The sequence below is a fragment of the Schistocerca piceifrons genome, chromosome 6 (genome assembly GCF_021461385.2).
Source record: "Schistocerca piceifrons isolate TAMUIC-IGC-003096 chromosome 6, iqSchPice1.1, whole genome shotgun sequence".
Taxonomy (NCBI): Eukaryota; Metazoa; Arthropoda; class Insecta; order Orthoptera; family Acrididae; genus Schistocerca; species Schistocerca piceifrons.
Window position 1 is genome coordinate 194,736,817 of NC_060143.1, and position 27,878 is coordinate 194,764,694.

The following is a 27,878-nucleotide window of genomic DNA, read 5'->3' on the forward strand; positions in this document are numbered from 1 at the left end:
CGCTTCACATAACGTTAACTTAGAAAAAAAGTTCCTCCCGAACAACCCATGAGGGCCCAACGTTACCGACGGGCCGTCGTGTCATCCTCAGCCCGTAGGCGTCACGGGATGCGGATATGGAGGGACATGGGGTCAGCACACCGCTCTCCCGGCCGTATGTGAGTTTCCGAGATCAGAGCCGCTACTTCTGAATCAAGTAGCTCCTCAGTTTGCCTCACAAGGGCTGAGTGCACCTCGCTTACCAACAGCACTCGGCAGACCGGATGGTCGCCCATCCAAGCGCTAGCCCAGCCCGACAGCGCTTAACTTCGATTATCTGACGGTAACCGGTGTTACCACTGCGACAAGGCCGTTCGCCTAACTTAGAATATGACTGTGATTTATTAAGCCACATAGGAAAGAGAAATATTAGGCACAGCTGAGCATAGTGTGCAGCCATACCCTCAGAGTGGCGATTTGTCAAAATATATCACCTATCAACTTGACACTGATAAGATGTATGACTCTCCTTCCAGTTTATATGTTAGCTGCGTTTTTAAGCAGCAATATATATGAATTAAGATGCAGCAAACATAAACTGATTAGTGACTATATTTTACCTGTAAACTTTTCGGAATTTCGTTATATGATAATAACTATGATCAGTAAAGAAAAGAGAGACTATTCATTATCAAGATTTGATGTGAGGCTATAAGACGCGAATCACATTTTCTGTCTAATAGTTGCTTCATACGTGAATGAGAAAGACAGAATATCGGAGAAGATATTGCGGTCCCAAAAAAGTGGTATTTAAATTTTTACACTAAAAATAATGTTGTACTGAGAAACTAACTACAGAGATGTATATAGCTTTGATTCTTTTACATAAACAACTTATTTGGATCAGAATACATCAATCGATATTTGACTCTCCATATTCTGTCCCACAGCTGGCTGCATGGCTGTAGAACTCTATGTTTCACTGTGGTACGTCATCCACTGCAGAAACGTTCCATTCGTTTGACCGTAGCCTTAGAAATCGTTCGTCACGTTTTATGGTCTCATCTGTTACATATCTACGTCCCCTCTCTTTTATAATGTCTTCTATCCACGTTTCATTAAGTCTACTTAATTTCTTATTATCTCTCCTTACAACAGTTAAACAACCAACTCAGCCACCATTTGCAATAAATCGATAATTATAGTGGAAATGACTAAGTGCATACATTCTTCGTGTTTCCTGAGAGGAAAAACATGTTCATCCTTTTTAAGAAAGGGGAAAATGAACTTACAAAAAGTAAATGGAAGGAAAAATGAACTTGTCTTTGTATTGACAAACAACAAGAAAATTATGCAAGATGTGGCGATATTAAACAATTTCAGAAATTCATGTGGACGTAGATTAGTAAGAGCCACAGTAAAACTGGACACATTTGAGGAAAAAACTCGTTAAATAGGATATCTGAATGTTTATCATGAGAATTCGCAGTAAGAACAAGGCAACTGTAATTTAATACGTAACTTAACACATGCATTATTTCACATGGACAAATCAAGGCTAATTTACGGCCAGAAAATTCATGTCGCATTTAGCTGCACGTACTGGAAGTATAGTAAATGGGTGGATACTACACAACGGCTGACTTAAGACATTTACTACATTCCCAGGCAGAAGATCAGAGACTGATACATTACGAGACCACGTGGCTAGGACGAAATCAAACAAATAAATGTGTAACATATCATGGTTATTATCATGGAAAGTTAAATATGAAACTGGCACAATAGTAGTCTTATAAAGCAGACGCTGAGTTAAGCTTCACTTATAGACATGACCAATTATTGGGGAGAAGCATAAACATTTCACAAAACTGGCGTGAAGGGTCTGATATAGATGTATCGCAAGAAGTGAACAGTAGAGACTTTAGGCCCTAGAGAGCATGTGCGCCCGTGGGCTCTCCCTCTCTGACGGAATGGGGCCCAATAATTCCCCAATTGAGCAATGTACAATAACTGTTCTTTCAATTGAACAAATTTTAGAAAGTTCGTCTGAATCAACTTTAGATGACAGAAATCATTGGAAACCATGAAACAAAAAAGATATATTACTTTTCTGCCTGGTATTTGCCAGCTCAACGAACTGCAGACGCTAAATGCACGAACAGAAAAACCCCATCGTCAATAGTTCCGTTTAGAACTTAGAACCGTAGATTACCTTACCACAGAACGGTTCTGTACATCAAATATTTTAGTATACACATTATCTGTCTGATCTAAGATCAGAGAAGAAAAACATTAATATCTTAGGTGTTTGATGATAGAAGATGCGATATGATATAAGGAGGTGAATTATCTCCTTCCATAGTTACAGTGCATATCATAAACATGAGTTAATCGTAGTCTATATATCTGCCAGAGGTATGGTTCAAATGGTTCAAATGGCTTTGAGCACTATGGGACTTAACTTCTTAAGTCATCAGTCCCCTAGAGCTTAGAACTACTTAAACATAACTAACCTAAGGACATCACACACATCCATGCCCGAGGCAGGATTCGAACCTGCGACCGTAGCGGTCGCGCGGTTCCAGACTGTAGCGCCTAGAACAGAGAGGTATGGAATTTATTATAAAAGCTCATTATATTGCGATTAATCTCTGCATTGTTCCAAACAACCAAACAAAAATTAGTTATATCTTTTGATGATTCTTGAAGATATTAGATGTTGATATAGTTTCGAATCAGTATTTTATTCCTTCGTTAACTAAACCAAAACTCATGTAGTACGTTATAAGGTTGCTCAATACAGATTTGATTGCAGATAACTGCACTAGGTAATATGTAATTTTATCCATTTCAATTTATGACACATATTATCATCATCTTCAGTAACCCACATCAATTTAATCAAAAAAATTCAGATACGTACATAACATTTATGTGCATATACATGCATTAGTGTTCTCACATACAACTGACTCATAACTTGACTAACTCGCTACTGAATAAAGTGTGTGCTTAAATAATCGTGTCTACACAGTATACATTTAAATTGGGCTTTTACACAATACCACACCTAAATAACATAACGACACTTTTAAAGGTAGCAAGTATTTTATTTTTATTTCTTCTACGTTGACTAGTAGGCTTTAAAAGTTAAGAATACACATTTTCAATTTTGTAAAAATTAGTTTGACTAGTGTGCTTGCCTCAGGCAGTATTCCAAACCTTTTTACTGAAAACTGCATAATGTTTATAAAATGCAACAAATACTAATTACTTTACTGAGTTACATATATAATAGAATTATATTTTCGCATGAATCATGGCTTTACATATCCAAATAAAAATCCACATTAAAACAAAACTGTCTGGTTCCCTAGCAATGCCCCATTTTGATACAGTAATAAAGAAGTATATGTCCTGTAAATAGTCTGTCAGCACAATACAAACATCTTTACATGTGCTTTTCGAGTGCATGTTCTCAACGTTGCCTGAAACCTCCTTATTCACATCTAGAATTTGTAATTTCTACCTACTTAAAACAAAACATGTAATTGTAATTTATGGTTTTGAATTTATGACAAAAGGTACTGCTTTTGTTTAACTTTCATACAAGGATTAACACCTAGAAAAACTAGTCAATCAGTCATGTTTTTCTAAGTACATATTTCCAGTCCTGCTACACACAGAAATCCCTGTGCCACAGTACTATAGCATGCTACAAGAGAATCCAGAACAAAATGACAAGGCCTATTGACGAAACAGAGATGGGGTGCGCTATGTTGTTTTAGTTCCTTTACCAGTGTGCCGTGGCAGTATGACGCAGGGATTTCAGTGTATACTAGGACTGCAGAGATTTACAGAGACGAAAATAAATAACTAAATTTCTACAGAAGCATGCCAGCAAACAAACAATAACTTATTTATTTACTTTTATTTTTTCAGGGTGATAGTTAAACGTCTAAGACTACTCCTCGACTATAACAAATTGAGAACTTGTCAGAGAACTAAAAAGTTAATATGATATACTCCAACTACATAAATAACAACATGTACTCCTTCTCTAGCCAACAACCATTCTGAATAGAATGTAATTAGTTTAGTGTATGGGATTAACTAGCAGATCAGACTAATTACATCACAACATATAATAAAACCGAGTTCAACCACAAGTTCATCATCTTATAAAGTGAAGCCTATTCTGACATATACAAAAGGGGCAATTAATACATAAAGATACGTAAGCAAATGAAAGAGATACCACAAGCGTTAAGAGAGCCTAGGCAAAAAAAAATGTCAACTGAAAAAGGACCGCATGAAAGAGAATTGAAACGATGCTGGATTAACCAAAAATTTTCTAAACGTTTTTATGAAGATGTAACAATCACAAATTGATAAGAAACACAAATAGAAATAGAAATGATGCGAACAAACGAAACAGAACAGTAGACACTGTATTTCATCAGTTAAAACAGTATATGACACATTAATTAACAATGGAAGGAAAATTACAAAAGCTTTTGTAGACGTTTGTACAGAAATACAGATAGAGAATAATGAAAATAAGAAAATAATGTAAGTTGTATCAAATGAGGAATACCCATTCATTAATGTTGTAAAGAAAAGATGAGCATATGGATATTTCTTTGAATTTTCTCATGTTAAGAGATCAGAAGGACCGATCTGTTTTGTGGTGCCATTTTTAAGTCTTCAACACTTCTTGTTATGAAATGTGTTCGTTTTGAAATGGACCTGCATGCCACATCTGTGCGTGATGTGCCATGTCGAGATGTACGCATTTTATAACGAAAGGTGTTGAAGATCTGAAGATGCGGAAAAGTCTGTCGAAATCGGTTATTTGTAAACAAAGAAATGTTTAGGCTATCTTGCAGTTTGAAAGTTTTTACAAGTACAAGGATGTAATGGATTCTCAATATCAATAATTAAAACTGGAGGAAATGCAGTGCACAAGAAGCTTGCAAAATTACTTACAGATTGTTCTGTAATTATTCTCCTTCCCAAGAAAAGAGGCATACAAAAAAAATATATACATATACAACTATCCGATTTCTCTCCATAAGATACATGATATTCACCAGAGGCATTGCCAACTGTATGAAACATTAAGTTTTCATCAAGCAAAGGAACAAATTGGATTTATAAATTTATACAGTACAACAAGCCACACAAGCAAGTTCTACAGTAGGCTTCAGAATGGAAAAAACGAGTACCAGTTACCATTTAACAGGGATTCATAAATTTTGGAAAAATTTTGATCATCCTCAGCAAAAAATATGTTAACTGCTCAAGAGGAACAATGTATTGATTCAACGTACGTTGGTATGTGGAAGGATGTATCAATTAATGGTACAGTTTTCATTAGATTTCATCTACATGTTGAGAAATTCAGAATTGAAGGAAGAATTAGGCAACGAGATCTCATATCATAGAAAGTCTTCTCAACAAATCTGTGGGTATTTGCCATGTTCGTAAACAAGTAAAGCAAAGAAGAAATATTAGACCAAATTTCACTTTCCTAGTGATGTTTTTCTGTGTCCCTCTTGTGCAGATAATATTCAACATATAGCGGAAAAATGTACTAGAGAAAATTTGGAAGCCTAAAAAAACCAATTATAAGAGAAAGAATACAAGCTAAAATAAACATTTCGAAACTAAAGTAGCACAATGGACCAATGAACGTACAGTGATTGAGTACTCCTCTTGAAAAACTTAATATGAAGTAAAACTTGTTTCCAGTTTGTATTTGTTTGTTGACTACTATTATAGCTATATGTTGTTTTTTCATTGTCCTTGCTTTGTATATATGATTCTGACGCGAGAAAAAAGAACAAAATACAAAAGCATATGTTCAAGTTGTTTCACTTAAGCTTCTCGCCATCTCGCAGACGTACCATCTGCGGATGAATTAGACAATGCCTGCAGACATAGCTCAGCTATGATTTTTATGTTTCCAGTTCTGGGTTGCCTATGTGCCGTGCTCCTCCCAGTACAAGGACGCCGTGGAGATGACTATGCAGCAAGTGGACGTCATCAAACGCTTCGTGGATATGTACCCGAAAGACATGCAGTTGGTGTACACTGCCGATGGTAAGTTTACGGTTCATCTTATCTCTTCGAAGTTATATGCGCACAGAGGTTACTGGACTTTTGAAACAGGATCACACAGTGACATTGTAGTAGCCACGGCTTTTCTGATTAGAAATACAGTAATCCTTTATAAAACTTCTAAATTTAGCTTTCCCACATTTTTGTATTCTACATTTCTCTGTAAACAGTTGCAAAGTGTATGGCAGAGTGTAAATTCTATTCTACCACAGTATAAGGTGTTACTCTTCCCGTTGGTGTTTATCTTCAAACGTCTGCTCGTTCAGATTTCTCACAGAATCAGTGAGGCTCTTCCGTGGGTCGAACTAACCTGCTCTTCTTTGTACACATTCAGTATTCTCTATTACTCGAATCTGAAATGGATGATATTCTATAATGCGGACCACGAAAGTTTTGTGAGTGATCTCCTGTGTAGACTGGTTGTACACTCATGGTCAGAAGAAAAAAATAACATTTTGAATAACTAGAGACAGGACGTTCATATTCACTGGACATGTACATTAGTACGTTCTGCAGAAACGTTTAGCATTTGAACTATGTTGGCCCTAGGGTTCAAGATCAACATCGACATCGCGGTGCAACACAACCTACCGGAAAAATGTGCCTGCGGCTCTCGTTGTCGCTATAAACCGAAGGTAATGAATGAGTGTGACTTGAGCTGATGTGCAGGATGCCTCGCAGGCGTATGCGCGAAGCGTACCGTCAGATGAGAGAGTTTGAAAGAGGGACGAAGTGCTTCGCCAGTGCAACGGGTGTGTGCAGAATAGTTCACGGAAGGCCGTAGAACACGACGAGATGGATCAGGACGCACAACCCAGAAGTCTGACACCTCATCCTAACGCCATTTCAGGAGCTATCTGCGTCCTCCTTGGCTCTGGTGCAACAGTGCAACAAATCGTACACTACCAGGAGTGAAAGTCCGTCGGTGTTTATAACGGCATGGGATACGTTCTCGTTGTCCACTTCTACTCCTATCTTTAAGTGCAGAAACATGCTAGACGTCAATAGTGTACGGAACGACGTCACTGGGGTGGCATCAGATAGTGTTTTCGGACGAATGCAGGTCCTCTTTGTTTGAAAATGATGGCCGTATTTTAGTTCGCCACAGACAGGGCAAACGACATCACAGAGACTGCATTCGTACAAGACGTAACGCACCAACTCATGGCCTTGTGGTGTGGCGCGGTATTGGGTACAATCATAAATCCCAGCTGGTCTGTGTCCAGGGCACTGTGAACAGTGTGAGCTATATGAATGACATCCTGCAACCCGTGACCATACCCTTTCTGCACAACACTCCAGACGCCATTTTCAGCAAGACAATGCTTGACCACATGTTGCAGCAGGGACACGTGCCTTCTTGGTGTCAAAGGATGTCAGCCTTTTGCCCTGTCCCACCAGATCGCCAGAGTTGTCGCCAATCGAAAACGTGTGCGATATGGTGAAATGACGGGTGGAGTGCTGTGACTAGATGCCAGTCACCTCAGATGAACAATGGAACCAGGTGAATGCCACATGGACGACACCATTCGCGCCTTCTATGCTTCGATGCTCTCACACATGGACAAGTTACCAGGGCCCCGATCCTGTCCGTATTAGGTAACATCACGCATGCTGAACTGAGGTGATTGCAATGTTAATCGTTTCTGTAGAACATGCCAATGTACATTTACTGCAAATTTGATCGTCCTATCTCGTTCAGGGTGCTCTGTTTTTCCTTAACATGAATGTACTTCCCCAGTTTTCTACTAATGAACTGAAATCTCCCATCTTATTTGCCTACCTTTAAGATTCTGAGATGTTTTCATTCTTTGTTCCCAAAAATAGATAAAATCAAGTATTCTTACAAGATGACTGATTGTATTTATGATTCTTTTATACTGTTGCCATTTGACGTCGCAGCACATTTAAAGCAAACTGCCAGTTTCGCACTAATTCCAAATTCTTACCTACATCTAAAATGAATACTTGTGCAAAATATTTAGAGAGCACTTCATAATAGGTAATTTCATCATCTACAGAAAGCCCAAGGTTACTATTAATATTGTCTGCGAGGTATAAACATCAAGGATCCCAACACACATACTTGGAGCACGCCTGAAGTTACTTCTACATCCGTCAGCGAGTCTCCAGCGAAGATAAAAATCTTCACCCTCTCTGCCAATAAGTCCTTTCCGTAATTTGTATTGGTTAGCATTGGAGAGGCGATGCTCATCATTGTATTTGACGATAGTTATATGGATAATTTGTACTCGCATTAAACAGGTGTGACCTCTACATCCTTCCAGCTACTGCGAACAGGTTTTCGTTCGATCCGCTCTACGATATGTTATGGTTCCGCAAATTTTGTATAGAATCTGACAGCGATTCCATGGGACCATGCGGCATGCTCCATCTCCAGCTAATTTTACGTGTTCTCAACGCCAGTATTACTAACATCTACGTCGTTCATCTCTCCAGTGGTTCGCGAATTAAAGAAGGGCAATACTCCTGGGTCCTTCTTCGAAAAGGGACATTTAAAAATGAAGTCCAGCATTTCTGCTTGTGATTCGCAACCCCAAATTTCAAATTGTGGCATCCACGAGTATCTATACAGTAACTTTAGCCCCCACCAACAGCCTTTACATCTGGCCATAATAGCTTTGGGTTCTGTGAGTAGTCTTCTCTGAGCAGCCTTCTCATACGATTCTCCTGTAATAATTGTTGAAGGCTTCACACATTGACATCTTGACAGTCAAACGCATGTCCTTTAGCATCTTTCCGCCTGTATCTGAGGACTATTCTTTACATTTAGTGTGGAGATGTTTCTCATTTTTATGGGTTTTCTTACGAATACTCTCAAGTGTGCTAGCAATTAGGTATCTCTCCAACATTTGATGGTCACATGGTCTCCTGCAGAACCAGATGTTTCAGTATCCTCTTTGAGATTTCAAACAATTAGATCTTTTCTTGGTTTTTAAACATATAAATTTTCTTTTCCGTTTTATTCACACTTTGGTAGTCATCGTTGCTATAACTGTTTCATGGTCGCTGATACCATTCTCGGTGTACATGATCTTAAAAAGGGGTAGAATAGTCTGAGACGTGGTAATACCAACCAAGACAAGAAACTAAAATGTGTATTAAACATGGGCTCTAAAATGTGTACTTTAAGAAGTACGAGCACTCGTTCATCTTCGATACTGTGAAACACATCCCTTCTACTACAAGCTATTTGCTTTCCATATTTTGGGAGGAGGTAGCATGGACCAAAACACGAAATGCTATCAAGTACACATGGACTATAAACGCATACCTTAAGAGCTATGAGCACTTGTTAAATAAAGAAAAGATGTGTTTCATAGTATCAGTGATGCTCAAGTGTTCATAGCCCTTAAAGTGAGCATTGTAGAGCCCATTAAGACGTGAGTGCTCACTGGAATTAAGGAAAACGTGGTAGGGAGGACCCACCAATATAACTTTCTTTTCACACAACCTGTTTATTTAACGATATATAACCATATATATTTTGTTACTTTACAAAATGAACAAATTTGCAAACTTCTTTTGACTTTAACTCTTAGGATGAATAGGCTTTTGCAAAAGAAATCAAAACAGCAAACAATGACAATAATTACAAGACGGCCGTACCAGCAGCCCGCCCATTGTCGGGTGAAACAGCGGTGTTTACTTCCACACTCGACACAGTCTCTCTTATTAAATGCCATTCTGCAACACATGAAAACTATATACACCATTGATGACAAGAGTGATTCAATTACTCAAAACAGATGACGTAACGTTTAATTTGAAATATGTATGTCGAAAGGTTCGGGGTTAAGATGCGCACCTATGCTTAAAGGTTAAACAGACTAGGAAACAAAATGACAATGACAAGGCTTACTTCAAAGCCTCCAACCTCTTAATTTCAATCGGCAACCAAGGTGCGACTGGCTCCCAACCCGTCCCTTTTGACAATTGACTAAAGCCCTTGTGACAGTTGGCTGTTAATATTTTCAAAGTTAAACTGATTGTCAGTTATTGAGACCGCTCTCAAGGAACATCTTAAAACATTACTTGTGGACACTTATTGCATGAGAACTCACTCGGCAGAGCCACAAGATCCAGATAAAATACACCAATAATGACCCGGTCTTTGAAATACAGCAACATACAGATTAGTACAACAGGTTGTTCAGATTACAATTACAATCAAAGCATTGAATCGGTTAACATCTAAATCTAACCACAAGTTCCATGTTTTGTTTAACGGCAACCTGTGCCTTACTACAATTGTTCCGGCTGTATTTACGACCAGGTACTGATTCATTAGAATATTAATCATAGGGTATAAACCAGAAAGGAAAGGCAATATGGCCGTGCGATTAAAGGCGCTGCAGTCTGGAACCGCAAGACCGCTACGGTCGCAGGTTCGAATCCTGCCTCGGGCATGGATGTTTGTGATGTCCTTAGGTTAGTTAGGTTTAACTAGTTCTAAGTTCTAGGGGACTAATGACCTCAGCAGTTGAGTCCCATAGTGCTCAGAGCCATTTGAAAGGCAATATAATAGCGGGACAAATTTTCAAACGACAACTAGTGTCTTAGTATAATACTACGGCCTATATTTACGACTAAAGAGCCGACCGAGCAAAACTCTGAGGGTCGGGTACAAACCAGAAAATAATAACAATGAAAGGTAATATACGATGGTTGGAACAACTGTCTAAGCTGGTCGTAGGTTGTGCTCCAAAAATGAACAGCATAGAGACAGAAGTGATGACACTTTCTGCAGGACCTGTCCACCATTTTGCAGGACAATACTGAAGCACGTACAGTGCAAGCTGTTTCTGATTTTAAATGCGAACATTTTAGGTTAGGTTTTACCGTGACTGTTATTGACATTAAATGAAACAACAAGTTTACTGTTACTACTCACCGTTTAAGATGGATTCAGGTTGTTTGTATATTTGGAATGTTTCAAATATATCTAGTTTTTGGTTGGATCTGTAGGATGCTGATACTTGTGTTGTTAACATGGTGTTTTGTTTCATGCAGGTGGGTAGCTATTGCTGGTGTGTGGTATTTTTTGTTTTTTAGTGCTGCCATGTGTTCCTTGAATCTAATCTCAAATTATCTGCCTGTCTGGCCTATTTAGAAGCAGTCACAGTAAAAACATTCAATTTTGTGATTGGTAACAGTAAACTTGTTGCTTCATTTAATGTTACTGATTTGTTTGACTGATGGGGCTGCTAAGTGCTATACCAGCTACTGCGCTCCCCTGAATTTAGCCCTCGTGAATTCAGCTCGATTTCTAAACTGAAGGAAACACTTTACGGCGTTCGCTTCAGAACTGCTACAAATTCGTCGGGCAATAGACCGCGCCGCTCGAACTGTCAACACAACTGGCACTGCTAACAGTATCGTACGACTTCCACATCGCTAGCAACGGTTTATACACAATGCTGGTGACTATTATGAAGGTCAGTAAAACTTTGAAAGCCTTATCTATTTTGTACGAGCTGTAAATAAATAGTTGCCACTATTAAGTTCCAACCCTCGTAATAGCGGGACCAATTTTTAAACAGCTAGTGTCTTAGTACAATTATACGGCCTATATTTACGATCAAAGAGCCAACCGAGTGTAACTCTGAGGATCGGGTACAAACCAGATAAAAATAAGGATCGCAGGTAGGCAATGACACAAATCACCACGAGGATTACAGAATGTTACTCCCCTCCATCAGCAAACAGTTCCACGGATCCACGGTTGCCAACGGACCGACGGGATGTCGGCCTGCTGCTTCTAGTCGAGGCTGACCCCGGTGAAGTACTCCGGTATCTTCGCTCTGCGCAGGCCCTCGTTGCGCAGCTCGTGGCTTCGGCCGCTCGGACCTCGTGATCACCTCTTGTCGCTACGCTACCGCCAATTCCCAATTCCCTCTGTCGGGCCAGGGGACCCCGTACATATATCGACAAGAATAGACCTTCCAAGGACACAATCCATCACAACCCATAGATACCAACTCTTCCTCATAGATATTGGCATTGGGGCCGCAAGGGATAGTCGATGCTTCCATTGAGCAAGTGGCGCCAGACAGAACAGTTTACTAACTCAACGGCTCACCAATGTTTACTAGAAACGTTTCTACTTGTTTTGGTGCGTATTACCACTTCTCGAAATATTCTAAACTTATTTATTCCCTGTATACCGAACTGGTATCAGTGATAATGAGGCACTTGAGAAACCCTGTGCACAACCTCAAAGAGTTCCTTGCCATGAGATCTGATATACCTCTGTCATGAGTGGGCTTGCGAACTGTCTATTGTGACATTAAGCTGTTTCCAGGGAAAGTATTGTTTTGCAGAACGTCTTGTCAGACCATCACTTGTAATTATCCCAGTCGATCCCTGAATGATTAAAATCTCCAATGGTGACTGTAGAATTAGGGAATATACACTGAAGCGCCAAAGAAGCTGGTATAGGCATGCGTATTGAAATACAAAAATATGTAAACAGGCAGAATACGGCGCTGCGGTCGGCGACGCCTATATAAGACAACAATTGTCTGTCGCAGTTGTTAGATCGCTTACTGCTGCTGCAATGGAAGGTTATCAAGATTTAAGTAAGTTTGAACGTAGTGTTATAGTCGGCGCACGAACCATGGGACACAGCATCTCTGACGTAGCAATGAAGTGGGGATTTTCCGTGCGACCATTTCACGAGTGTATCGTGAATACCTGGAATTTGGTAAAACATATCTCCGAATTCGCTGCGGCCAGAAAAAGATCCTGTAAGAATGGGACCAACGACGACTAAGAGAATCATTCAACCTGACAGAAGTGCAACCCTTTCGCAAATTGCTGCAGATTTCACTGCTGGGCCATCCAAAAGTCCATATCATCGAAATGGACTTTTGGAGCCGAAGACCCATTCGTGTACCCTTGATGACTGCATGACACAAAGCTTTACGCCTCTCCTTGCGCCCGTCAACATCGACATTGGCCTGTTGATGACTGGAAACATGTTGCCTGGTCGGAAAAGTCTCAAATTGTATGGAGCTGATTGACGCGTACGCGTATGGAGAAACCTCATGAATCCATGGCCTTTGCATGTCAGTAGGTACTGTTCGAGCTGGTGGAGGCTCTGTAATGGTGTGAGGCAAGTGCAGTTGGAGTGATATGTGACCCCCGATACGTCTAGATACGACTCCGACAGGTGACATGTACGTAAGCATTCTGCATCATCATCTGTATCCATTCATGACCATTGTGCATTCCGACTGACTTGGTCAATTCCAGCAGGACAATGCCACACCCCACGCGTCCAAAGTTACTACAGACTGGCTCCAGTAACACCAGACTCCCCACACGTGAACATTATTGAGTATATGTGAGATGCCTTCCAACACGCTGTTCTGAAGAGATTTCCACCGCCTCGTACTCTTACGGATTTATGGACAGCCCCGCACGTTTCATTAAGTCAGTTCCCTCCAGCACTACTTCAGACATCAGTCGAGTCCATGCCAAGTCGTGTTGCCGCACTTCTGCGTGCTGGTTGGTGCCCTACACGATGTTAGGCAGATGTACCAGTTTCTTTGGCTCTCCAGTGTATTTTTCACTGAGCTGAAGTTTTATTACATTCCTCAGTCGCATCTGTGGGTGCTTCTGGCTGTCAACAGAAGGTTTCATTTATATGTTTACGAACATTGAGTCTCGTTCAAACAACGTCACATAAAGCTTCAGTTTGTGTGTCTGTGGATTTGAATATCTTCCACTTACACTTTCATTTAGCCTGTCATATCCATAAACTCGTCCGCCTGTGTATCTGGGTGGTAGAGTGCTCACCTCCCATGCAAGCGGGCCTGGGTTCCAGTCCTGGCCGGGTTGGAGATCTTCTCCGCTCGGGGACTGGGTGTTGTCCTCCTCATTATTTCATACTCATCACCGGTGTGCAAGTCGCCCAGTGTAGCGTCGACTGAAATAAGAATTGCACCTGGAGGCCGAACTTCCCCGGAAGGGGTCTCCCAGCCATTAATGTCATACTCTCATTTCCATTTCCATATACTCATTGATTTACCCCAGTGTTCCATCCCTAATATTGTGCGAGCCTCACTGCCTTAAACTTTCGCTCTTCGTTGGTGTATGCTTCAGCAGTTGTTCACCAGAAAAGTAATAGAGTCATCTGTGGGAGTCATTTTTTTGTCTGACGCTACAGCCTTTTGGTCCCTACAACTATCATTTTCTAATTTAAAAAGAGTGTCTCTTGTGCTCCACTCACACAAATATCTGGGTAACTAGACGCTACTGAGCCATTTATTGGAAAGTCACAGCCTAGTTTCTCACAGCACTTCTGAAGCCTTTGGTTCAAGTCTTCCCCCACGATACAGAACCTTGAGGCCACAGTCACTTCTGTGGACAATACTACACATCATCAGCTGCTTTCATATTCTGTGAGCGACACCGGTCCTCAGACTATGTATCAAACTCTGGAATGATCCGAGTATGACCTAGAAACCTAAGACGACAGGCGTCGTTCATTCCTGCATGTGCTGTAATTGGCAGCTGGTTGGATCCTTTCCTGTCAGCAGCTGCTGGAAGAGCCTCTACAGTATATAAGGTCCCCAGGTCCACACACTGACAGCACAAAATTATCATTCCTATTCCTTGCTGTCACTTAGGGATATCATCATTCGCCATATCCAATTCGTGATGATTAATACACTCCTGCCATCTTGCATTTTCTTCCCTTTGACATGGGACACAATGCTTCCCAGCAGGTGAACACAATAACTTGGTTTCAGTTTCGGTGGAAGACAACAACTCAGTCTTGTTATTTAGGGGGAAGGTTGCAGAACACCTAGTTCTCCCTGGTTCCTTCCTCCTCTATAAAGGAACCTACCGCTATACGCTACTCAAAGTAAAGTCGATGAGAGTTTATAGTTCCTGTAACTCCTAAAGAGAAGACAGATGAGGATAGTAATGAAGATAGTACTTTTATCTCTGTTAATTAAATATCTCTCCGTAGCTTCCGTAGCCGTCCCAACACACCCATTCGTAGCAGCTTGAAAACTGTCAGGTTGATTTTCAGCTGCTTAGAAACAGAAACTAACTCATTTCACCCCCAACAACAGGAACAACTTTATCAAATGTTTGAATGGAGTGAAAAGAAGACTCCCTAGAAATTACTCAATGGATTTTTGTCCGAATTTTCACACGCAAAGGAAGAATTGCAAATGAACAAATGGTGTATTAATTTGACCAGTGAAGGCCTAGTTTTGCAAAAAAATAAATTACTTGAAATTAATCAGAGTAACTGACAGGAAGTTAGTGATTTGACGAAAAACTGGAGCTTTTCACGAACAGCTGCTGCTAGCTATATAAAAGAAATGTCTCAAAAGTTCAGTCACAGCATACCTGTACAGTGAAACTTTCCTGCGATCTTTTGCGGTACAGTATACGTTCTTCATAATATTAGAACTCTAATCGATATTTAAATATATATCATGCCTTCTGCCAGAAAGAGAAAGAAACATGAAAATAAAAGAAATAAAAACTGTCTAATGTTTTATGGCATAATTATTGTAAAAGTAGGAAATAAAGTAGTGAAACACTTGTGCTTTCAAATTATCCTCGAAATCATAAGATGCCGATTGAGAATTTATTATCTAACACAGAATCTTGAAATTTTAAAGAGTATTAGTGGATATTTGTCTGGTGGAGTTTCACTCACAAGGAACCGCTTGAGTGCGAGGTCGCAAAAGACCAATCATGTTTACGGCGTTAGACGCCCCACATATTGTCTATCACGCAACCACAATATTGGCTGCTACTGGCAGCAGGGGACGAGACTGGAGGTATCCAATGGTGAGCACAACTTGGGGCCACGGAACGCAGTTGAACTCCTTAGTCGACGAGTAACTCACAACAGTGTTATTGCATTATATCTACAACAACAGTTGCCGAAGTTGACATTTCGTGAGAAAGGAATCCAAGGAATTTCACAGGGTGAGAAAGACGCGGCAGTTGAAATATTAACGTTTCTGCAACGTGAGTCACTGGAATGTGTGGTGTCGTATAAACTCGACTGTGCGGTCAATATATATTAAGAATACAACAATGACCATACATGCATAACAAGTGAAAGTGTCATTGAAAGAGGTGTCAAGCCATGCAGTTCATCATCCTTGGTGGACAGGGAGTCACAAATCATGTCTCCAGTGAAACGTAGTAAAGGACAACCGTCGTCCAATGAGCGGGTATTAAACATAGTTATGTAAATGGAAAGTCATCCGCAACATTGTAAAGAACAAATAAATAAATAAAATAAAAATAAACAGATTCCGAATAAATCGGCAGAAATATGACCGTGTAGTGCGTAAGAGAAACTGTGGATGTTCAGGGGAGGACAAGGCACACTTGTTACGAAAACTTGTTTACGCGTTTCAAAGATGCCCGATACAATTTGCAGGACCTGCATGATAGTAACCTACTACGTTACGCACATAAAACAACGACAGTGCGCAGCATAGATTACAGTGATTTCATAGGAAGCAATGGATGGTTGCATAACTTCACAAAGTACTACCGAATTGGAAGACAAAAAGTAACAAAACTGCAAAGAAAGCCTCATTGTAACGATGCACAGAAAACTGTGAAATCGACCAGAAAATTTGCAGACGAGATAAACAAACTTATCCTACCGTTCAGTAAGGAATTTGTTTTCAACTCCGACCAATCGGGATTTCAAGAGGAAATGTGTATGAAGAAAAGCCCCGAAATTAGACGAACCAAGAGAGTTGTATCAAGATCAACTAACATCAACGCTTTAAGGTATTCATATACAATTAATTTAGGTTGTAAGCTGCCTGGAAAGTTATTTATTGTGCTAAGGGAAGTTGGAGGTGCTCTCTCCCCTATGATTCTTTCTCGTGTGCTAAATCTTGCAAGGGCAGTAGGGGATATTTACGTCACAGCAAGTAAGAGTGGGAAAATGGGAGTCACAGAATTACAATCATGATATGAGCGCGGCTTTGGGCCAACAGCTGTTCGAAATAACTTGCTTTTGCTTGATTCCTGGTCTGCGTACAGAACTCATATTGTTTTTGATCCAACTACCCCTCCTGAAAAGTGTGTGGCATTGCAATTCATACTACCTGGAATCACTGGACAAATTTAGTCGCTGGATATTTGTTTTTTCCATGCCTATAAAACTCATTTGCCAACGGCCTTGCCGTAATGGTAACACCGGTTCCCGGTAGACCACAGAAGTTAACCGCTGCCGGGCTGGACTAGCACCATCCGGTCTACCGAGCGCTGTTGCAAGTGGGGTGCACTCAGCCCTTGTGAGGAAAACTGAGGAGCTGCTTGATTGAGAAGTAGCGGCTCTCGTCTCGTAAGCCAGCCGGAGTGGCCGAGCGGTTCTAGGCGCTACAGTCTGGAACCGCGCGACCGCTGCAGTCGCAGGTTCGAATCCTGCCTCGGGCATGGATGTGTGTGATGTCCTTAGGTTAGTTAGGTTTAAGTAGTTCTAAGTTCTAGGGAACAGATGACCTCAGAAGTTAAGTCCCATAGTGCTCAGAGCCATTTGAACCATTTTTTCTGGTCTCGTAAACTGACATACGGCCGGGAGAGCGGTGTGCTGATCACATGCCCCTCCATATCCGTATCGAGTGACGCCTGTGGTCTGAGGATGACACGGCTGCCAGTCGGTACCGTTGGACCTTCCCAGGCCTGTTCGCACGGAGTTTAGTTTGATTTTTATAAAACGAATTATGACTCTATCTGCAACTGCGCCATAAAGAGAAGCTCCACGACAGGCTGTTTAACATTCGGTTGCGTGCCATCACTTCCATCAGTTCTTATCACCACGTTATAGTAATATGATTCTATATGCCTTCTTTGAAAGTGTGCTCCTAGCTGAACGTCCTGCACAGTTAGTAACATCGGAGAAGCTCGCCTTCGATCTTGATGGTGCAAACCTTTGTTATCACTGTGGCACGCAAGTTTTCAACCGGTGTCCAAGGTGCAAGGTGAATTGTTTTGAACATTTCTTGAATGTCGATGATGTCCATTTTCTGAAGTATAATACATGGTGACAATTATATATGAAAAAAGTAAATTAGTTACAAACTACGGAGTGTACACATTATTCACCATGTCACTGCAGATATTCGGATTTAGGTTATTACATGTTCGATATGCATGCCATCTTTGGCGATGACGTGGCACAGGAAATTCTGGGTGATCCGCTGGAATGTCGGGACATCGATGACGTCGATGATCTCCTGAATGGCTGTTTTCAGTTCAGCAATGATTTTGAGGTTTTTGTTGTACACCTTGTCTTTCATATATCTCCACAAAAAGGAGTCGCATGTTACCAGATCCGGAGAATATGGCGACCAATCGAGGACCATGGCAGTGGAATGCGGACCCCAGAATCCTCCTCCAGGACATCAAACACACTCCTGCTTCGTTGGGTCGAGGTATGTCTTGCATGAACCACATGTTGTCGAAATCAGGGTGACTTTGGATAATGAGGATGAAATCACCTTCCAAAACTTTCATGTACCGTTCGGTAGTCACCGTGCCATCAAGTCATAACGCACCGATTAATCCGTGACTGAACATTGCACACCACACAGTCACCCGTTGATGATGAAGAGACTTCTCAGTCACGAAATGCGGATTCCCAGTCTCCCAAATGCGCCAATTTTGCTTACTGACGAACCCATTCAGACGGAAGAGGGCTTCGTCGCTGTGGACAATAGTGTTGGCGAAACACAACCGCTGTTCCATGGCCCTGGGGCTTAATGGCTGATGGGTTTGAATTTTGTATGAGAAGAGATGCAGGTCTTCGACAGTAATTTGTAGCAGTGTCTCCCAGGTGATCCCCACCTGTTGTGAAGCTCGTCCGATCAATTTCCTGGGTCTGGTATGAGACACAGCGCGTTGTCTTCTCGATGTTTTCAGGCGTTTTCGCCCGTTTTAGACGACCTTCATTGCCAACACTGTCATCACAAATAATACCCTATCTATCAAACTTGTGAATCAAATTATTGATTGCTAGCAGGCTTGAAACGGTTGTCTTCAGCTTGAACTCGGTCGCAAATTTCTTTTGAGCCGCTGTTGGGCTGTTATTATTCTCATAGTAAGCCTTCACAAGTGCTATACGCTCAGGCACGCTGTACCGTGACATTTTCACGTGCCAACGGCCGACATCAACAAGGTGCGTGCGATTTCGCATTCTAATTCTGACCATGCTTTGCGGCCAACCGTGCAGTTTGAACGTCCTATCGCAAATGCTTCTGAAGGTATGTCGATTTTATGTTATATAGTTCGGTAATGTATATCCAATTGAAGGTTGATCTCTGCACCTTCTTGACGCTCGTATCCTGTCACCCTCCTAATGGACATGGTGAGTCATTAGCATATAAATTTTTTCCTGTCATAAATTTTAACACAACACTTCCAAATGTGCCTTACTAAAATTGAACTTACGACCTCGTGCTCAATGGGTTTCTTGTCAGTGGTCACATTACATCACTAACGCATGACCAACTCAGTTGCTGTACATGATTTCTAGAATCAAAGGCGCGTAAACGTTTGTTTGGTGTGTTTCATTTCTTAATTTTAGACAAATAATTTGACAAAACATGTGACCGTTTTCGTTTCATTTGTTTTGCTAACGATTAAGTACGTATTTTTAATTTTTGAAACATAGTTTCAGTAAATATTAGCGGTCCTAAAATACTACTAAAAATATTTTAAAAAACTGTCAAGACAGCAAAAATATTTTATTTTGAAAACGGTGACTTTTTAACATCGTTGTCTGACCCTCCTCAGACCGTTACATACTCTGTAAAAGGAGTAAAATGAAAGCTACGACCTCGCATTAAGGTAAACACAACAGTAGAAAATTATATGTAGCTGCAATACAAGTAAAAGAATAGATACCCTTGAAACTTCCTGGCAGATTAAAACTGTATGCCGGACCGAGACTCGAACGCGGGACCTTTGCCTTCGCGGGCAAGTGCTCTACCAAGTGAGCTGCCCAAGCAATTGCCCACGAAGGCAAAGGTTCCGAGTTCGAGTCTCGGTCTGGCACACAGTTTTAATCTGCCAGGAAGTTTCATATCAGCGCACACTCCGCTGCAGAGTGAAAATCTCATTCTGGAAATAGATACCCTTGTTGACTGCTGGAGCTGGTAGCATGGAGCACTAACTGCTCTTAGTTGATGTGAAGAGCAACTGCTCCATGACGCGCAGCTAACGTTACATGAATGTTGCAGGCATTGGAGAGGCTTTCGCGGCAGGCAAGATCGGTAGCCTGATCGCGGTAGAGGGAGGTCACTCGATCGACTCCAGCCTGGGCGTTCTGCGTGTCTACCAAGAGCTGGGAGTCCGCTACCTGACGCTGACGCACACTTGCAACACACCATGGTGAGTACATCAACAAAGAACTCGCTGACGACTCGTCCTGGTATAGTTTCAGAAGATCGATTCTCTTCGGTGCGAGAGCGAGGAAACTAGCTTGATCCTCTTTGAACTGAACTTAATGGCTTAAACGGCGATAGGGTATCAGATAGTTCATGCAAACCAACGTCGAAATTCACACAGAGGAAATGCAGATTTCGTATCAGATTCAGCATGGGACCCTGCTGTTGGCACCTAATAAATACGTGTCGCTATATGCGTACTGGCTAAATGGACCAAAGTCCAAGGGCAGTGCAGAGCCTACACTAAGAAGCAGCCTAGCCCAGCAATCTTTTAAAATCGGTTAGGAGGCATGGGAGGGAGGCCATGTGACTGCCTCTCATACCTGCCTGCAAAGACACACTTCTGAAATACATTCTTTTGCGTTTTAGATCTCCTACAGGGCAGATGGTTCAAACCACCTCCCGCTGCTCTCTTGTATTTCTGTAAACTGCACCCCTCTCTTGTAACATGCGTCTGCCTTTGTCTCTAATATTCAGTTTTCGCTTCTGCAATACCACTGTCACTTTTTGACATCTATTAACTTTCTGCCGCCTACCTTGTTTGTTAGTCAGTTACTTGTTCCATATTTCGCTTGAACGATTCTTTTATCAAACAATGTGGAACGAGTCAGTTTACAGCATATGTGTTAACATTAATGAACACATGCAACTACACATTTTTTACTGGCTAGCAGTTTATAAGTAGAAATTATTCAATGGAATGAAAGTAGCTGTCCAGGAAAAATGATTGTAACTTAGATTTAAAAATCGCTTTGCTTCCTGTCAGATATTTTATGTTATTGGACAAATCAAAAATTTTCTTTGGTGCATTTTGCTCAAACTCCTTTCTGGGTTACTGACACCATTAATGATGGGTGATGGAGGTCAATTTTCCCTTGAGTGCTGTAAGTGCTTACATCACTGTTCCTCTCAAATTGTGGTGGATTATTTACGACAAATTCCCTTAAGGAATGTGTGTATTGTGACGGTGTAGTTAAAATGTCTAGTTCCTTTAATAGGTACCTACACCAAATATTGTTCTTACTGTTCGCATTTGTACAATCAATACCTCCTTTCTAGGTGACGAGTTACCACAGAAATCCTTTATTGAGTGGAAATACGCAAAATATACGAGGAGATTAGCAATTATACGGAGAGCGAAAGCGGCTGCACTTAATTGTTTGAGCTCAGTAATATGCTTCTTCTAGTTCAAGTTTTCATCAATGTTTTTACACTCTACCCTCCTTACTGACTCCTGCTCATGTTTCACATCGTTTGTTGGAATGCCTATTTGTTGTACAGAATTGAATGTAGGGTGTGTTTTTCAAAATTGAAGGAGAGTCTATTTTCAAAGAGCCACTTAATAATTCTTTGGAAAATACGAGTATTATTGCCTATGGTCTAAGAATATCCATCCTGGAGGGTTGCGTTGTGACCCAAATCCGGAGTAAACGTTGAATTTTCTTTAAATGTACGACTTTAAATTAACCCTGACAAATCACACCTTCCATGCCGCTCACATCCAGCAATCGGACCGTCTCGTAAATTTAAGTTAATATAAAATTGAAAATTTGTACAAAACCCCTCATCAGCAGGCTAAAAGCACTCCCATGTTATCGCTCTCTATTAAAGCACGCTGATATCCGGCAGGTCGATGTGAGCACTCTTGCAGCTTAAAGGGATATATTCATTTAAATCAAGATTCAGAGATAGGGATAGAAACAACAAATGTAGACTATGAAGGGCTCTGTGATACAGCTGAACATCAGTACCTCTTACTGAGGTTTGTTAGTGGCTTAGTGAGCATACCTAAACCTGTGTGAAATTTGATCAGTCTTTATACCGTAAATAAATTTCTGCTGAGATAGAATAGTCTATCATACCCCCTCGCCGTTTTACGTGCTAGCAACCGTTTGTTAGAAAGATCCACACTGCGCCACCGGGCTTCCTTCTTAGAGGACTGAAGACAGTGAAACGCTCTTCTCTGAATTATATATGTGCATTAAGAAACAGCCAGTAATGGATGGATATGACAGAGAAGACCACAGTTGCTTACGAATAGGACAGTGGGGCTAGGTTGACCTTATAAAAATCCAACCTGAGTAAAACCACAAACCCATTACAAAACTTCAGCATCTACCTGCATACCTGCATACCCCGCAAACTACCGTGAGGTGCATGCCGTCAGGTACTAGGTGTTTCCTTTCCTGTTCCAATCGTGAATAGAGCGAGAGAAAAACGACTGTCTATACAGGGTGTCCCAGCTATCTTGTCCACCCAAAATATCTCTGGAACAATAACAGCTATTGGAAAACGACTTTCACCGGTATCAGTGTAGGGCTGGGGCCCATGAACGTATATATTTGGGGAGCAGTGAAGGATGCTGTTTACCAGCATGAACCAACAACACCAGAGGACATGAAGCAACGCATTATTGATGCTTGTACAGCCATCAAAGAGGAAACAGTAGCACGAAGTAGGACATCCTTCATCCGCAGAGTGACCCTATGTATGCAAGCCAATGGGCATCACTTTGAGCATGAGATGTGAACGCTATGTTTAGTATATAGTGCTGGTATCACAGTGGAAGTTTCTACAAAGGGCTATTTTACCCAGTGATGTTAAGAAACATTTGTTTGCAACAATTTGTCATTTAACGCATTAGATGAACATAACATTGATAATTATGTGATAATAAAACTAATTGGTTAAACATGTTTACATTCATCTTCTATGTCCTACCTGAACTTGCCAAATCAAAACATTTTTACCTAAACAACGGTAAAGCTTTTAGTCCACTTGCTCGTTTCACTAAAACCATCAACATGAATTTTACTATTACGAGTGAATGATTAACTGTCACTTGCGCTAGATCTACAGTAAAGTAAAGTTTTAACGTTGAACGGCATTTCCTTTTTTAGTAACGGATTAACGATAAGCGAAGTTAACTTTGTGACTAACGTTGCAGTACACAGATATGTTACAGAACCGCATCACCCCTAGCCTATGGGATAAATATCTGCTGGAATGTACGACGTTAATGCAGGATGGCAGTAGACCGTATTATTCGTTTCGGACCGCTTGATAAGTATGGAGGTGTGATTACACATGTCAATCACATCGCGATTACGGGCAGCATGGGGTTCACGCTTGAGCCTCAGGACGTGCGCGAGCAGCGCATGTCGCGTGTTTCAAGCGTCAACTTCGCGTCTCAATATCTCGGGATGTAATGGGAATATTGCGATGCAATCAACGCCATTGTGAATGTGCTTTGTCATGCTATGGATTGCTGAAGAAAAAATATAGGAGGTCCATTTAAAAAAACATAAGTTTGTGTTAAAAAAAACACATATGCTTTCGTTTTAGAATGTTTCCAAATATGTACATTCATGGTCCCCAGCCCTACATTGATATAGGTGAAAGTCGTTTTCCAATAGCTGTTATTGTTCCAGAGATATTTTGGGTGGACAAGATAGCTGGCACTACGGTCGCAGGTTCGAATCCTGCCTCGGGCATGGATGTGTGTGATGTCCTTAGGTTAGTTATGTTTAAGTAGTTCTAAGTTCTAGGGGACTGATGACCTAAGATGTTAAGTCCCATAGTGCTCAGAGCCAAGATAGCTGGGACACCCTGTATACCCCCTAGCCAGCCCTAATTTATCTTGTATCACTTTCGTGGGCCTTACGCGAAATGTACATTAGCGGCAGTACCATAGTTCTGCAGTTATAACCCTCCTACCTCTCACGCTAATTAGGCTTTTCTATATGACCGTGTACCTCAAGTCCCTAATCTATGGGGGAAGGGCATCTACTCCGAAGAGTAATGCAAAACCGAGAGAAGTAGATTAAGTTATAACCGAATCGCCACTGCTCAGTATTTTAGAAAAGACGATTAGAAACCAAGTTCGGTTAACTTTATATATATATTATTACGTAAACTAATTTTTGACCAACAGTAGTTAGTGCAATATTCAGAAAAAAAGTTTTCAAAATATGTCATTAATGAAAATAACCAATGGTCGCCAGTTCCTCTGCGGAAGAAGAAGAATTAAATTGAAACTGAACTTTATACTCGTAAGCAATTTTACGTAAGAATAGTTATTGGCGTCATAACGCAGGAACAGTACGAAACGCACACATTCAAGTACTTCATACCACACATGTCACAGTAGTCAAATAATAATCCAACAGCAAACACATTCAACATATTATATTGATTTTCAAAGACCAATTAAAGTAAGATTTTTTACTGGCTGTGGACAGAAACTATTTGTTACGCTACTCACCGTAATATTGTCGTAATCGTAGCAAGCAGAAAGATTGAGTTTACTCATTGGTAAGGACTGTCATTTACTTATCAGTTACTCTCATATTTCTTTGTAATATAAGTTATAAATTATGCTACAAGCTATAAATTACAACTGTGCTTTGAAAATTAAATTCAGTGTCCAAGTTACGTAAAGTTTTACTACCAACTTTTTATTATGAAAGTTACTCTGTTTTTAGCAAATGAATTAATACTGGCTTTAGCAACATTCTATTTCTGACATTATTCATCCTACAGCCAAAAATTCTATTATTACGTATTTGTCCAAAATTTGTAAAAATTATGTTTCGTTAATCTAATAAATTAATGTTCACTTCATTTTCTGATTATTTCGGTTTGTACATAGGGATAGGATAGATACTACTTGGATGATGACTTAAGAAAATTATTTACGTGACAAAATGCACGAAAAAAATGTTATTTAAGCAATAAAATTCCAACTAAGCTGGTCAGCCTATTACACTTCTAGTTATAAAATTTCTAGATCTTACTTCAATTTATTATGCCGTTGGTTTGTCGAGTGGCTTCATTTAGCGGTAAAATAGGGCATAGGTTGATCTTCCTGCCATACCATAGCCAATAACAAATGCCCACAGTACTCATGATGTTATGTGTATTACCATTGCTGCATTTGTACTGTGACCAATAAATACCATAGCTTTCCCATATTAAACGTACGCCAGACCAACCATTTCAGTTTTCACTGCTCCGCATTTCGGAAAAGACTTTTTATCTCTGCCCTTGTGATAGCCACACCGGTGAATACACACAACCAACGACACCAATCGTCTCCTCGCGACTCGGAACTACTAATTGTTTGGCGCGCTCGCACGCCCAGTGATAATGCGTTTACAGTTATTACACTCTTTGACGCCGGCCGTTGTGGCCAAGCGGTTCTAGGCGCTTCAGTTTGGAACCGTGCAACCGCTACGGTCACAGGTTCGAATCCTGCCTCGGGCATGGATGTGTGTGATGTCCTTAGGTTAGTTAGGTTTAACTAGTTCTAACTTCTAGGGGACTGATGACCTCAGATGTTAAGTCCCATAGTGCTCAGAGCCATTTGAACCAACACTCTTTGACAATATATATGCCCTGAATAGGCCAGAGTGTCTACTTACAAATGTTAAAATTCTATGCATATTCTCTTTCTTAAATAACAAATAGCATTTGTAGCTTGACAACATATTTACAAGAATGATATTCGGCACAAATAATATAACAAGCTTCGAAAAACACGTGGAAAATATATGATCATCCACAGAGTTGTGCTGTTATACAGTCGCCATCAAATGCCGGTCCTCTAAATTTTCTCAATAGTCTTTCGCGAAAGGAACGTCGACTTCCCTCCAGGGATTCCCATTTGAGTTCACGAAGCATCTCCGTAATATTCGCGTGCTGATGGAAAATCCCGGTAATAAGTCTAGAAGCACCCGTCTGAATTGCTTCGATGTCTTTCTTCAATATTACCTGGTGGGGATTCCAAAGACTTGAACAGTATTCAAGAATGGGTCACACTATTGTTTTATACGCGGTTTCCTCCATAAGTGAGGTACACACATCCTAAAATTCTCCAAACAAACCGAGGTCGTCCGATCGGCCTCCCTACCACCGTCTTTACGTCATCGTTCCATTTCATATCACTTTGCAGTGTTACGCCTAGATATTGTATAGATGTGACTGTCTCAAACAGCACACTACTAGTGCTGGATTCGAAAATTACACTATTGCTTTTACTACTCCTCAACATTAACTTACATTTTTCTACATTTAAGGCAAGCTGCCATTATCACACTAACTAGAAATTTTACCTAAGTCATCTTGCACACTCCTATAGTTACTCTACAGAGTTACATTTTCTCCAAGTGAATGCGACAGTGAGGGAGATATTAATCACATTTTCTTCGACTGCCACAGAAACTTTCCAAAAACCACGAAACTATAACAGCATCCGGTGACTTCTGGAAATGAATTGTCTGCAAACATTAAAACCCTTTTACCAAAAGAAGACAAAAGTCTATAAGCTCCTATATGATTAAATGACAGAGGGTCAAATAAGAGTATAGAGTTTTTTACGATGTAATGTGTTATTTAGGTCGTTTGCTTAAGTTCAGTTTAAATGGATGTCAAAGATAAATGTTGTTTTTATTGTATGAGGCTAGCTGTACGGATAATAGCCAAAAACCATTAATAATTTTTTAAAGAAATGACACACCTTACCGTGCACCACAGCACCATGAGCAAAGAGCCGTAGATTGCATCTCACACTATCCGCCAGATCATTTATGTATATTGCAGACCGATGTGGCCGACCGGTTCTAGGTGCTTCAGTCTGGAACCGCGCGACCGCTACGATCGCTGGTTCGAATCCTGCCTCGGACGTGGATGTGTGTGATGTCATTAGGTTAGTTAGGTTTAAGTAGTTCTAAGTTCTAGGGGACTGATGACCTCAGATGTTAAGTCCCATAATGCTCAGAGCCATTTGAACCATTTATGTATATTGAAAATAACAACGATCGTATCACACTTCCCAGAAGAACTCCTGACGATACCCTTGTCTCTTGTGAGAACTCGCCGCCGAAAACAACAAACTGGAATCTATTAATTAAGAAGTCTTATAGTCATTCACATACCTAGGAACAGAATCAGTAGTCTCCGATCTTCGTTACCAATCTGCAGTGGGGCATCGTGTCAAACGCTTTCACCGAGCGAGGTGGCGCAGTGGTTAGCACACTGAACTCGCATTCGGGAGGACGACGGTTCAAACGAGCGTCCGGCCATCCTGATTTAGGTCTTCCGTGATTCCCCTAAGTCGCTTCAGGCAAATGCCGGGATGATTCATTTTAAAGAGCACGGCCGAGTACCTTCCCTATTCTTTCCTGCTCCAATGGGACCGATGACCTCGCTGTTTGCTCCCCTCCCCCAAAATCAGCCAGTCAACCAACCAAACGCTTTCCGAAAGTCTATGAATATGGCATCTACCTATTGACCTTCATC

General features: G+C 40.8%; 1 protein-coding gene across 1 annotated transcript in view; it reads left to right on the forward strand.

Moving 5' to 3' along the window:
- LOC124802968 (dipeptidase 1-like) overlaps nt 1–27,878 on the forward strand; it is a 309,953-nt gene that overhangs the window by 86,433 nt on the left and 195,642 nt on the right. The window contains exons 4-5 of the mRNA XM_047264059.1: nt 5,955–6,087; nt 20,373–20,523. Of these exons, the coding sequence (XP_047120015.1) occupies nt 5,955–6,087; nt 20,373–20,523 (284 nt within the window). The remainder of the gene's footprint in view (nt 1–5,954; nt 6,088–20,372; nt 20,524–27,878) is intronic.